The sequence below is a fragment of the Theropithecus gelada genome, chromosome 6, assembly GCF_003255815.1.
Source record: "Theropithecus gelada isolate Dixy chromosome 6, Tgel_1.0, whole genome shotgun sequence".
Lineage (NCBI taxonomy): Eukaryota > Metazoa > Chordata > Mammalia > Primates > Cercopithecidae > Theropithecus > Theropithecus gelada.
In genome coordinates this window covers 163,901,088-163,915,497 of record NC_037673.1, presented here as the reverse complement: position 1 = coordinate 163,915,497, position 14,410 = coordinate 163,901,088, and the positions used below count along the sequence as shown (strand labels likewise).

Below are 14,410 nucleotides of genomic sequence, written 5' to 3'. Positions count from 1 at the left end.
TGTTCCAACAAAGAAATTCTTGTAATGTGAAATCCCTTGCTCTCTTTCTGAAGCAAAAGAAAGGGTATATGAGATTAGAGAAATGCAAATCAAAACCACAATGAGATACCATCTCACGCCAGTTAGAATGGCGATCCTTAAAAAGTCAGGAAACAACAGATGCTGGAAAGGATGTGAAGAAATAAGAACGCTTTTACACTGTTGGTGGGAGTGCAAATTAGTTCAACCATTGTGGAAGACAGTGTGGCAATTCCTCAAGTATCTAGAACCAGAAATACCATTTGACCCAGCAATCCCATTACTGGGTATATACCCAAACGATTGTAAATCATTCTGCTATAAAGACACATGCACGTGTATGTTTATTGCAGCACTATTCACAATAGCAAAGACTTGGAACCAACCCAAATGCCCATCAATGACAGACTGGATAAAGAAAATATGGCACATATACACCATGGAATATTATGCAGTCATAAAAAGAGAATGAGTTCATGTCCTTTGCAGGGACATGGATGAAGCTGGAAACCATCATTCTCAGCAAACTAACACAGGAACAGAAAACCAAACATTGCATGCTCTTACTTATAAGTGGGAGTTGAACAATGAGAACATGTGGACACAGGGAGGGGAACATCACACAGTGGGGCCTGCTTGGGGGTGGGAGGCAAGGGGAGGGAGAGCATTAGGGGAAATACCTAATGTAGATAATGAGCTGATGGGTGCAGCAAACCACCATGGCATATGGATACCTATGTAACAAACCTGCACGTTCTGCACATGCACCCCAGAACTTAAAGTATAATTAAAAAATATTAAAAAAACATAAAAATATAAAAATAAAATAAAATAAAAAGGTATAACAAAAAAATAAAAAAGAAAGTGTATATGAGAAAGTACTGCCAAAGCATATTTGGAAAACCCAAATAGAGATGTCTCACATGATTTCATGGGGGTCTATGTCAGAGCAGTTTAAAACCCACCTTGTGTTCTCCAAAAGAACCAGTGGCCAAGTGCAACTGGTCACTGAATGCAGTTGTTTGGTGGTATGGTTTTGGTTGGAGGAAAGCCAGGGGTGGGAGTGGGAGGGGTGACCTTGTCTCCCTGGATCATATGGGGCTTATCTAAATTGTCCTACAATGTATTCCTAGGTGCTTGGTGAGCTGCTGCTCCTAGTTCTCAAGGTTTCTCGTTGGCAGATTCTTGAGAGAACACTATGCTTGTTGAAATAGAAGACACAGAGTCTCTACGAGGGCATCTGTCCTCCCTAGCTTCTGGGGATACATGTCCTTGTTCCCAACATCTGAGATAATTGAAGTGTGGGGTTTCAAAGGATGAGGGGATTTCCTCCTGGAGCCTCATATCTCTTCTACTCAGATCGAGGTAAATGAAATTGCACCAGTGTAGAACCATCACTTTGTTTTCTCTAGACTCATGAGAGGTATTATTAGCTCTATCAGATCTACTGATGATTTTCTCCTTAAATGAGGGGAAACCGATAGCATCTCAGGAACCCGTGTTCCTAAGCCAAGGGAGCAACAGAAGTGTGTGTATGAGCTTGTGTTGTGGGGTTGAGCTGTAGAAAAGAGAGGTGGGGTGTGCTGCAATTAAACTCATTCTGCATCATAACTGTGCCTGGTGTGGCTTAAGGAAGCAAAAAGGAAGTGGGATATAGATATAGATATAGATATAGATATAGATAGATATATAGATATATAAAATACAACATGGAAACAGCAACTCATGTCTGTTTGATTGTGCCTATACTACCCACAGTTCATATACATAAGAAAAAGCTTGAGACTTGAAGTGGGTTGAAATACCAACATGTCCAGTTCTAATGGTGTGGCCCTGGATGAGTCTTTTGCCTTGAGTTTCCTTGTTTAAAAAATGGAGCTAATTACAATTGGAATGAATACCTACCCCACAGGGCTGATGTCATAATAAAATGAGAGCAACTCAGTAATACAGTGAAGATACTCTGTAAAACATACATTGCCCTAGAATGTGAGAGGTTATTACCACTCCATTTATATTGACGAGACAGCAGCACGACCTTTGAAGGCAAATGGTACACCTGAAGATTTGTCAACAAACCCAGCCACCTGCAGCAGAAGACACCAGGAGTTTCACAAAAATCTGTTCAGCATACTAAATATCACATAGAAGCAGCAAGACTAATCCATGTTTTGAAGAAAATTCTGCTAATAGAATGGATCATTTCCCCTATCTTCCTTTTGCCTATTTTAAAAATGTCTTAACACCAAGCTACAATAAAGGGTAAAGCCAATCCCACGTTTTCATTAGTACACAGAGAGCTACCGCAAATAGGTCTCTGGAGGGTGAAAAAACTGTGACAGATGCAGACAGAGTCACTTGAAAGAGTATTTCAGCAGTAGACACAGGATGCTTGACTTAACAGATGTTTACAGTTAATAAATTCCATTTTATATTTATATCTATTTTCACAGAATTTTTTTTCTGGTGAAATACCTGGCAGATATCATGAAGGCAGCAGAAAAAATTCAGATCAACAACCTGATAGGAATCAGAAATTAGACTAAGTGAGAAGAATTCACAACTACTGTAAGACAGCTGCGGTGCAAAATCAAATAGTTTCACCGTCTAGTCTCCCATCTCTCCCTGGGTACCCACTGAAGGGTTAAAGTAAATACTCCAACTACTCTGCCAGTGAGGACAGGTCCTTGCAAAGCCCCATCTGCATGCACATCCATTATCCTTACCCAGAGACTCCATCACAACCTTCCCATGGAGAAAACTCACAGACTGAGGTGAGGTACTGCCGGGTCTCCATAAGAGACGATCTGGCTTGCATTCAATGATGCCAGCAACGCTAATGATCAGGAGAGGTGGGCTCACCATCGGCGTGAGCTGGGAATGGGCTGCTCTTCCTTTTGTGTTTCCCTCTAACTACAGAAAATCACCAGCAGTCCCAGTCTGACACAGCTGAGGCCTCCTCCAGCTGGGAAGGAAAAACATAATAGGCAATATCTGCTCTCCCCCTCCTCCCTTTCTGCTCCCTTCCCTGTAGACTGCCTCAGCATGAGGTTCCTGAGGAATTAGTTGGGGAGGACGCCTCCCCCGCTGACAGCCAAATGCCAACCACAAGTCCTGCCCATGTAATGTGTCTGACATTTCTGCATCTTTCTGGGTTAACATTGTTTGACACAGACTTTTTTTTTTTAATATCTCTTAAAAAGGTTTGTTCATGTGCATGTGTGTACGGGTGTGTGCAGGAATGCACAATTTCTGTTGTTTTCTGGCATCATTGTGTATACTTAATTTTTTAAAAAAATTATTCTCTTAGTTGCTGACACATCTCTGCTTTGGCATTTCCATTTAGGCAGAAGTAATTGGTTTCAGAAGGCTGAAAACCCTTATTTGAAACCATGTGCGCATTCCTGTTGACGGATGCCATAGAATGTTCAAATATCATCTTCCCTCAAGTAAAACAAGCGTTAAAATCCAGAAGGACGAGATGTGATTGACAGCACAGCATAGTTACATTTTAACTACCTGTTGTGAAATTATTTTAAAGTACCTGTATGTGAAATAGGGTCAGTTCTCCTTCCTGGTCAGTTACCTTGAGATAGATCTGATCAAGTTTGAAAGGGATTATTTCTCCTTTCCTGTACTGGAAAGCACTTTACCTTTTTTTATTGTGTTTCCTAACGTGCAAAGGGCCAATAAAACAGAGATCTCTCTCCGACACTCATGCAAGGTGCAGTCTCTGATAGGGAAGAACAGAAACAGCTATCCATCACGTCTGGAAGGAAAGTATAGTTGCAGTCTGCATACCCCAAAAGTAGAGCTTTTGGATATTTTTGTAATTTTCTTTCGTGTAAGGGAATGTCATAGTGTAGCTGCTGAAGTAGATATTATCAATATGGCAGACAAAGCAAATTCCACCAGGAAACAATGTATCCCAACTCCAGATACTGTGAGGAAGGAAACAGGATGGCTATGCATGGTTACAGCAGAATGACAGACGGAGCATAATGGCTCATTACCAAAGACTGGCATACCTGCAGGAAGGCACCTCTGCCTGCGTTAGGTACTACCACAGAATCTGTTATGCACCATGAAATATACCACTATCAGTGAGCTCTTCAAAGATCATTCTGGAAACCCAGGGGCAGAAATACTATCCACCTACATGACGGACACCTGGAGGCAACATGGCAGCATGTTTAAGCCTCCCAAATTGACGACAGGACAGGCATGAGTTCGAATCCCAGCTTTGTCACCTACTAACTGTGTGATTTTAGGCAAGTGGCTTACCCACACTGTGCCTCAGTTTCTTCATCTGTAATATGGGGGAAATAATAACAGAAGCAACATCAAACAGGTTATCATGAAGACTGCATTAATACATGTAAAAACACAACTCATTGCTTTTCACAATCAATATTATCAACATCCAGTCCCTTCCTAATTACTCTTTGCACAAGGGAAATTAGATCCCATCCTATTCTTGGCTACATATTGTTGTCAGAAATTTCTTCTCCACACTGAGCCCAAATTAAGCTCCCGGCAATTTCAATCGATTTACCCCAGGTCTATTAGGAAATACAGAGCCAGGGTAGTCTCATTTCTTTTCCTCTGACAGTTCTCCACAATATTTGAGACAGCTGTAATATATCCCTAAATCTCCTTCAGACCAACCCTTCCCAGTTTTTAGCAACTTTTCTGTACATAGCAATTTTCCTGGGTTTTTCTTCATCCTTATCATTTTTCTTTGGATGCATTCAGATTTGTCAATATCCTTAAATTGCATAATCTCAAATGAAACATAAGTTTCTGGGTGTGGTCTAAGAATGCAAACTCCTATGAAACTATTATCTTTGTCCAGATATGCCATTTCTTTAATTGTAGAAACCACAGGGTACAGTCAAAATTCTCATTCAAATAGCCAAACATCCCCTTGGCTCAAAAATGTGTTTCTAGATACTTAGAGGAATTAAGGAGTTCTCTCTACTTTTCTGGCATTGGTATGAAGGACATAGTCAAGTACTCTCTTGCGTATAGACCCAAATAACTAAATCCTTGCAATACTAGGCTAAACTTGTAAAATCAGTTCACAGCTCTCCTGGATGGAAATCTATATCTGAAACTAAATTTGCAAAACATCTGAGTGATCACCTTATTTTTCCAAAGAAACTCAGAGAGCTTAGGTGACTTAGCCATGCTCACACATAGGTGGAGCTGAGAGTTCAGCCAATATGAATGAAATCATGGGCTAAAATATTCCCAATGACTCCCAACATGACCAACTGAACATTTCTCTTGCTCATGGTTTCAGTATAACCTAGCCTACTTCTTTTCAGCAGAGATTCACCAGTAAAGCTTAGTAGGTTTTCCATCAAAGCAAACTAGTGCCCTTTGTTGGCTGTGTGGTCTCACTGAAATACAGCCCTATGTAGGAGTGGTCAGTGGTAGATGGTAAGTAGGGTGCTCACACAGGTGTTTCAAGAAGGGGTCCCAATAGGCCAGGTGCGGCGGCTTACACAAGTAATCCCAGCACTTTGGAAGGCCAAGGTGGGTGGATCACCTGAGGTCAGGAGTTCAATACCAGCATGGTCAACATGGCGAAACCCCATCTCTACTTAAAATACAAAAAAAAAAATTAGCTGGGCATGGTGGTGGGCGCCTGTAATCCCAGCTACTCAGGAGACTGAGGCAGGAGACTTGCTTGAACCCAGGAGGTGGAGGTTGCAGTGAGCTGAGATTGCACCACTGTACTCCAGCCTGGGTGACAGGGTGAGACTCTGTCTCGAAAAAAAAGAAGGAAAGAAGAGGCCCTAGGAACTGCAGGAGAACTTTGTGTAAGTCCTTCTAAAAGCAATTCATTCTGAATTTCTTAGGATGAAAGCATCGTACCCATATTTATTTGCACAGTCGTGCGCGCATGTGTGTGTGTATTATTTTCACAGAAACTATGCGTCCTCAGGAAAAGAGACTTGTCTCTAAACTCTTCCTGGCTTTATGGACCGACAGATGACCTGGAAGATAGATAGAAGAATTCAGTTACTCCAGTCTAAAAGGAAATTATATATATAACTATAAAACCTGCTTTCTCCTTGCCTGACAAAGATAATGTGAACTGGAATAGAAAATGTATGTGTATGTGAAGCTTAAAAAAAAACAAAACAGTGGGAAAGCTACTTTTAAAGCAATTTCTTAATCTGGAAACAGTTGTACCTAAAAATCTAAATAAAAACAAACAAGCCAAAAACAAAACAAAACAAGCCTCAGGCCACTACATTCCTTGGATCCTGTTTGCCATGTAAGAAGCTATTTCCCTGATTTTCTCTGCAAAAAATGACCTCTCTCTTTCTCACTTTATCTTGCTTAATTCTCATGGCACTATCACACGCGACACTGTAATAATTCTGTGTACACATGTCCACTTCCTTACTAGATTGTAAACTCCCAAAAGACAAGGATAAATTATCATGCTGTCCTCTGCCATCACGCCGTCTTGCAGTGTGACAACCTCCTATCGGTCCTCTCAATATCACTCTTACTGTCTTTCTAATCCTTTATTCACATGGCAGGCAAGATGATCTTTTAAAAACAAATCTGGTCATTACACTTCCTTCTTAAACATCTGTCACAGGCTTCCTGTTTTGTTAAGGTAGAGTACCTAGGGTTCTTACCTCTTTAAGGTGATCCATGAAACCTTGTAAGGTCTGGTCCTTGCCCAGTTCCTACCATCTATTTCCCTCCTCTCCCCGGCTTCCTCTCTCCATCCTGACAACTCTGTCCTTTCAGCTCCTGGAACACATTGTTTTTCCTCCCAGTTCACATACACTCTTCTCCTTCCCTGTGGCTACCTTCTACTAATCAGTTTACTTCTTTAGGGAAGCCTTTCCTTATATCATATGCAAGTCAGGTCCTCCCGATGTTACAAGCTGTGGTCCTATTCTATAAATTTTCTTCAAGACCTTCCCAAAGCACATTTCCTGATACACAGGTGGAATATGATATAACGGCACCAGAAAAACGTTAAGCCCTAGGTTTTCAGAAACCTTCTGAACAGCCATGTTATGCTATAAAATAACAGTCCTGACATACTTCTGGAGGTTGGGGGACAAACCACTGTAATGCTGAATCAGCTACCCACATCATTTTTATTAAAAAAAGAAAACCCCAGGCTGGAATGTGTACATCAATGGCAGACTGGTTTCTTTGGTTAATGAGTTTAATATGCAAACAGGCTCCCAGAGGTCTAGAGTGAGGATCAAAGTGTAGGTGTACTACTATCGTGTGTTCTAGGAGCCCCTTGGCCGTCCTTGATTAACTGCCTCTATGGTATACCAATCACCCCAGCAGAAAATGCCAGGTCACCACCGATGCATCCCATCTGGACTTATCCTCTTTATCACTTGGCTAACAACTCCAGAAAATGCTCAGGTCAAAAGAAGAGGGCCAAGACAGAATGATGAGGACAATGCTTTTGTCAAGAATTACTCAGGACATCAAGAGTCAAGGAGAAACATGCAAACTCTGAGAGTCAGACTCCCTAACCTGTCAACGCCCGGGGAACACCTGCTGCTCTCTCTGTAACAGGCCTATATGGACAGCAGCTGCAACCCATAACAGCGTAGGGCAAGGGAAGGGTGATGGAGAAATTCTATTCATTGAACTCTACTCTGTGCCAGCTCCTCTGCTATGGGCTTTACACTCAGTTTATCATTTAATCCAAAGTGTCATTTGGCTCATTCTTTCCCTCTTCAGAATCCTCGAGGTAGGCGATTAACATTCCCCCCAGATAATGAACCATTCTGCAGTTACCCCGGTATGCCTTCTCACCTTGAAAAAATCATCTCCATTGCTTTTGACAAAGTCTAATACACCTGGTCAAAGCAAGGGGAGATGATGATGGTGAAGACGATTTTATCAGAATAGGCAAAGTAGCCAGAGATCAAATCAGTTCCAGATCCCAAGTTTCTCCCCAATTCTCCTCCCTCAGAAAAAGGGGGATCTTTTTATTGATAAACTACACGTGGTTTAAAAGATTTAGGATGAAAAGCAAAGACACTCATTTAAAAATATAGGTTTCAAATGCCACTACACAGTCACTAACTGATTTAACTTTGCCTCCCCTTCCTCTCATGCTGACCTCAAAGATGTGGGTCCCAGGAATCAGTCTTGAATGTGCAAAACTACTCAGCCCATTTTAAATATTGCTCTCTTTCCTTTGAATATTTTTTCTTTTTCTTTTTTTCTTTTCTTTTTTTTTAGAGGGAGTTTCGCTCTTTCACCCAGGCTGAAGTGTAGTGGCATGATCTCAGCTCACTGCAACCTCTGCCTTCTGGTTTCAAGCAATTCTCCTGCCTCAGCCTCCTGAGTAGCTGGGATTACAGGTGCCCACCACACTGGGCTGATTTTTGTATTTTTAGTAGAGCGGGGTTTCACCGAGTTGGTCAGGTTGGTCTTGAACTCCTGACCTCATGATCTGCCCATCTCAGCCTCCCAAAGTGCTGGGATTACAGGCATGAGCCACCACACTCAGCTTCCTTGAATTTTTATTCCCTTATGTTCATCTTATTGTGGATATATGAACATCTTTTTTTTTTTTTTCTTAATTACTAAAGTGTCAGTCTTTGAAAGGCAGGAATCATGTCTTACTTATCTCTCTGTTCATATCAGTTCTTAGTATAATGCCTTGTATAATCTTTGTTCCAAATAACACTTTTTTAATGTTTTACCTTTTCCTTGGTTTCTCCACTATTATAGTAAAAGTGATAGTTATTCCAAGAGATAGATAATGAAATCAGTATTATGTCTAATTTCTTTTGTTTTTTAAATGAGATACAAATGCAAAAATAGGCTGGACATGGTGGCTTACACCTGTAATCCTGGTACTTTGGGAACCTGAGGGGAGAGAATGGCTTGAGATCAAGGGTTTGAGACCAGCCTGGGCAACATAGCAAAACTCCACCAATATGATTGGGCTGTGTCCCCATCCAAATCTCATCTTGAATTGTAATCCCCATCATCTTCCTGTGTTGAGGGAGGGATCTGGTGGGAGGTAATTGAATCATAGGGGTGGTTTCCCTCATGCTTTTCTCATGATAGTGAGTGAGTTCTCATGAGATCTAATGGTTTTATGTGTCTGGCATTTCCCCTACTTGCACTTCTCTCTCCTGCCACCATATAAAACATGCCTGCTCCACCTTCTGTCATGATTGTAAGTTTCCTGAGACCTCCCCAGCCATGTGGAACTGTGAGTCAATTAAACCTCCTTTGTTAACTACCCACTCTTGGGTAGTATCTTAATAGCAATGTGAAAATGGATGAATATACACACAAAAAAGAGCCAGGAGTTGTGGCATGTGCCTGTAGTCCCATGTAGTTCCAACTCCTAAGGAGGCAGAGGCAGGAGGAATGCTTGAGACAAGGAGGTGGAGGCTGCAGCCAGCTATGATGACACTACTATGCTCCAGCCTAGGTGATAGAACAAGATCCTGTCTCTCAAAAAAAAAAAAAAAAAAAAAAAAACTGTTCTCTAAGAAAACCATCCTTATTTTAATGAAAAACCAGTAGCTTAAACAGATAGAAAGTTTTTGCACATTGACACCTTTAATACGGGTCAATGAAACTTGGTGCAATTATAAAAACTTTTCAACCCATACCACAAGATAATTTGACCAAAATGTAGGGTGGAAGCAATTTTATATGCTTTTCTTACCAAAGAAGAGAAATAAAGAAAAATAGGAGACAGATGGAAAATGTTTCTGTTAATGACTACAGGTAATTGAAAGGAAAAAGGGTAACTAATTCTTCGGTAGAAAGTGGTACAGGAAAGTACATTTTCAAAAAGTAAATTTGATAGGATGTGGAGATTATGAAAGGTAAAACTAGACTTTTATCCTAGAGATATTTCAGGAAAAACGATCACAAAACTAAAGGTTTCTGACAACTGGAAAGTAACAGAAATTAACCAGAGAAGCTTCATAAGGAACTGTGCAAAGAATTGAGAAAATACAGAGAGAAGGACCTGAAATAAAATTCAGTGTGTTACTTAAGGTAATAAAAACAGAGATAAGAACAGGAAGATACACTTATTTATTCAAATAGATGTCAGAACTAAGATTACCTGCTGTGCCCTAACTCATGAAATAATTGAAAAAAAAAAAAAGTAATAGGATGCTGTTGACATTGATGACCAAATTTATGGCAAGTAACAGAAAAAGCAAATTAAGTCCTTCGTCCCTTCAAATGAAAGGAACAGCATTTTTTTCCCTACAAAGAGAAGACATCCCCACAGCCCCACGATCAAATGACTCAGAAAAGGCTCGATCAATGTTACCGAAATTTGGCAAAAGTATTCACATTTCAGCTGAGTATCAGCTTGAGGTATTACAACCCAGAGGCATATCTTTGAGAAAGTTGTAGGAGAACATAAATAGATTCTTAGAATAGAAATGTCTCTTTCAGCATAGGTTAATGGAAGATACGTTATCACAAACTTGGGCACGGAAATGGAGAATTGATGTATGAGGTTACCCAGCCTTGATAGAGAAATAGCCAATCTTTATGGAAGATTTGCAGAATATTTTAAGAAGACCCAGAAGGATGGGCTTTCCATTTATAAACATGTCTATTTCTCTTCATCGCTCCTGCCAGCCTCCTACTCTAAGTCACCAAGATATATCACTTGCCCACTGGGAATTCTTCCTCCTCACGTTGGCTTGAAAGGTTCTTCATTTTTGTTTGGCTCTGGGTTTTTTGTTTTGTTTTAATGCAAAGCTAAATATCAGCTCATCACCTTCTGCTAATGACACATGTGTAAATGCAAATGTTCCCTTGACATACTCTATTTCTTCATAGTACTTCTCACAATTTTAATAATTAATTTCTTTATTTAATATCCATCTTCTCCATGAAACTGTAAGCTCCAGAAGGGCAGGGAACACCATTTAGCTCTCTGCTAACATGTGCACTGTGCCAGCAAGTAGGTGTTTAAGAAAGACTTGTAAGATGTATAAATGAAACAAAATGTCTAAAAGCTTCCAGGGAGATTTTATGTGTGTGTAGACACACATGCACACACACATACATGCACACACACACATATCTGCAGATTATTCAGGTGCCTTAAATAATGACATTTCCCCAATGTTTCCACCGAATATCTTCTGAGTAGCTCACTAATTGTGTAGAGTTCAGCTCTCTCTCTCTCTTTCTGTTGGTAATTTAGCTCTACAGTGCCCACATAACTGAAAAAGGAAATAGGTAGATGATACACAAGTCGTGAGTGGCTTAAGTCTTGGCACAGATTCTTAAATAATTGAAGCTCTTATTACATGTGCAGTTGGTTCCACGTAATGCAGACATATGTGTGTGAGGCTGGTCGTCCCATTATGCTGACCTCAAGGAGCCATGGCTGTTTGTCATTCATCTTTTGTTTCCTCACTGTACTCACCTTGGTTCTAGGCATAAAGCAGATAATTGATACATTTACACTGATCTATGTATCCATGTCAAAATTGGGTTTGAAGTGACCATTGAGGCTGCTGTAATTTCGAAGAGAATATTTGTACATGAAGTCCTAGGGTGGATTTGCAAACCTCCAATCCATTTAAGGTGGCCACACTAGGGATTTCTGATATGGCTGGAGGGTGAGCCATTGGGTTTCGTGTGCAAGCTTCGTGGAAATGCCTGCTTTTTTGTTAGGGAGTAATAGAGGCTGCTTGGCATAGTTCGAAGAGTATGGGGTTGAATTCTGGCTCCAGAAACATTGTTTCAAGTGAGTTGCTTCTTTATAAGTTTTGGTTTCTTGGTTAAAATTCCTATCTCAGCAGTTTTTGCAAGGGCTGGAAATAATACGTTTAAAGTGATTAGCATAGTCAGGGGCACAGGAGCATGTAAGAAGTAGCATTTAAGAAGCTTATTAGAGCATATATCCATAGAAGGAAATGCACGTGAATGTCCATGGCATCATAAGAGCCCCAAATTGGAAACAATCCAAAAGTCCATCAACTGGTGGATAAAGAAAATGTGGCAAACCTTTATCAGCAGAATATTATTCAGCAATAAAAAGAGTGAACTACTGATACATGCTATGCATAGACGAACCTACAAACTACCATGTAATACATTATATAAGCCTGTTGATAAGCAATGCCCAGAAACGTCACTTTTATAGAGATAAGAAAACCAGATCGGTATTGGCTAGGACTAGGGGTAGAGTAGATTAACAGCAAATGGCCAGTAGGGAATTTTTGGATGATGAAAATATTCTAAAAGTGTGGAGGCTGTTGTTGGTTGTTCAACTCCATAAATTTCCGAAAAATTGTAGAAAGCTAAAAATAGCTTCCAATGAGTGGATTTTATGGTATGTGAATTATACCTCAAAAAGCTATTTTTGTTTGAAATTTGTGAGAATACCAAGGGGAACTTCGGCAGTAAGAAATGTCCCTACATTTCATATTGAGAACAGTGTCTCAAGGCTTATGATGGAGCTCTGCACGACAGCCAGCATGGAGACACTGGCTTCTCTGGGCAGAGATGGCAGAGCCAACATTCTCTGAGACTCTCGGGAAATACATTGCTCCCTTCACAGAGCTTGCAACAAGCCAGAATTATAGAGGATGGCTGGAGCAGTCAATGCCCACAGAAATGCAGACCGGGACAACATTGCCTCCATCAGGGGGAGCCACCTGGAAGAAATGTTGGTACTTCACATTCCTGCGTTTTAGCCCCACTTTCCAATTCCATCTCATTGTAATGATTAACTAACAGTCAATCCGCAATTTGAGAAGAATTCGTATGACGTGCTGTTCCGACAAGCATCTATATAGGGGCTGTTGGTTGCTGCCTGTCTAGAAAGTTTATTCAAAGAGAGACAGGTGATGTTGATACTTGGTGCTCAGTGTCATACGGAGACAAAAAGGTACCTGGAAGACCATGAGTCAGTCACAAACATACAAGTTCCCATAAAAGGGGACTAATTGACATATTAAAATCTATATGTCCTAGGAGGATACTAAACCCATCACTTTTTTTTTGTTAGAGACAGAGAGAGAGAGAGAAGAAAGAAAGAAAGAAAGAAAGAAAGAAAGAAAGAAAGAAAGAAAGAGTGCCCACAATACATCAATTAAAACCTGCCATTTCCCCGAAGCTGTCAGCGCAGAGTGGCTGCCAGAAGTCCCCCTTCTCTGAGGGTGTCTTGAAAATGAGCACCTGGGGCAGCCAGAGCTATTAATAGGTGGAAGGAACGATCTAAAATGTCACAATGCACCTTTCCAAATAAAAACGTGTTCAGACTTCTCCAGGAGAGAAGCAAGAGAGGAAAATGGCCCAAAGTACTTAAAAATTATTGCATTTTCCTTTTTCTGAACTCCTACTATATATTATAAGGGAGAACTTGTCACTTCTAAGGTGTCTGGCCTCTCTCACTGCAGTTCTGAAGAGTCCCATAACTCATTCATGGCTAGGAGGGTCTTTTTGCTTCATTCTTTTCACAACAGGGGCCAGAGAGGCACTGTTCCTGTTCCAACAAGAGACTGTGTGGGTAAGAGGTGTTGACTGTCATCAAGGTACAGCAGTGAGGAAGGATGGGGATTATCTGACACTTTTTCTTCAACTGCCTGATGCCTAGTCCAGACAGGGAGGAGGAATTTGGGACCCTGAATTCTTGAGAGCTTAGGAAGTATGCTCAGAATCTCCAAATATGCTTGGAGATAGATTTCAGGATAATCACCATGAATTTGTTGTTAGCATGATGATTTCATAATAAGGCTGAATAAATAGATTCTGTGTCTGGAGAAAATAAGTTTTAGCTCCCGCTGGTTTCTAGAATTTAACCTTGAAATTTAAAGGCTGGGTGAGCACAGGCAAGTCACTGACTGCTACAGACATCAGTTTCTCCAATTATAAAACAAGAGACTCCAGCATAATGATTATGCAAGCTCACTTCCAGTTTTATCATTCCTGGATTGTATCAATGAGGTAAGAATGTTGTCCCTGGAACAGATTCAAGAATGCTCTCAATGAGGGGTAAGGGCAGTAGACATAACTTCAGTAGGGACTGATTAAAAGATCTACTTTTTCTTCTTTCTTTTTCTTTTTAATAGCAAAGGTTTCTCTATTTCTCTCCAACCAAACTATCAAGCTTATAGTTGCTATAATTTAACTTTATTACTCTTTTGTCTTGTCAATAAGAACATAATAGTGTCCTTAAAGAAAATGACAGCTTTTTTCTTTCTCTTTGAGGTTTATTTCAAACAATTTTCTCTTTTCCTGATGAGACTGAGCCATGTTTGCCATCGCATATTGTGTTCTCTTAATGGGAAGGTTTTCAAACACAGGGAAGAAAAAGAAGAGATTGCTTTTTAAAAACTTATTTATTTATTTAATTTTTTTGATAAGCCTTTTT

General features: G+C 40.4%; 1 protein-coding gene across 5 annotated transcripts in view; it reads right to left on the bottom strand.

The window, feature by feature from the left end:
* The window catches only part of TENM2 (teneurin transmembrane protein 2), a 985,093-nt gene that overhangs the window by 520,488 nt on the left and 450,195 nt on the right, over positions 1–14,410 (bottom strand). The window contains exon 1 of one of the 5 annotated variants that reach the window (XM_025389013.1): positions 2,745–3,000. The exons of the other annotated variants lie outside the window; for them this stretch is intronic. Coding sequence (XP_025244798.1) covers positions 2,745–2,883 — 139 coding nt within the window. The 5' untranslated portion in view covers positions 2,884–3,000. Of the gene's footprint in view, positions 1–2,744; positions 3,001–14,410 lie in introns of those variants that run through there. 5 annotated transcript variants of the gene reach the window in all.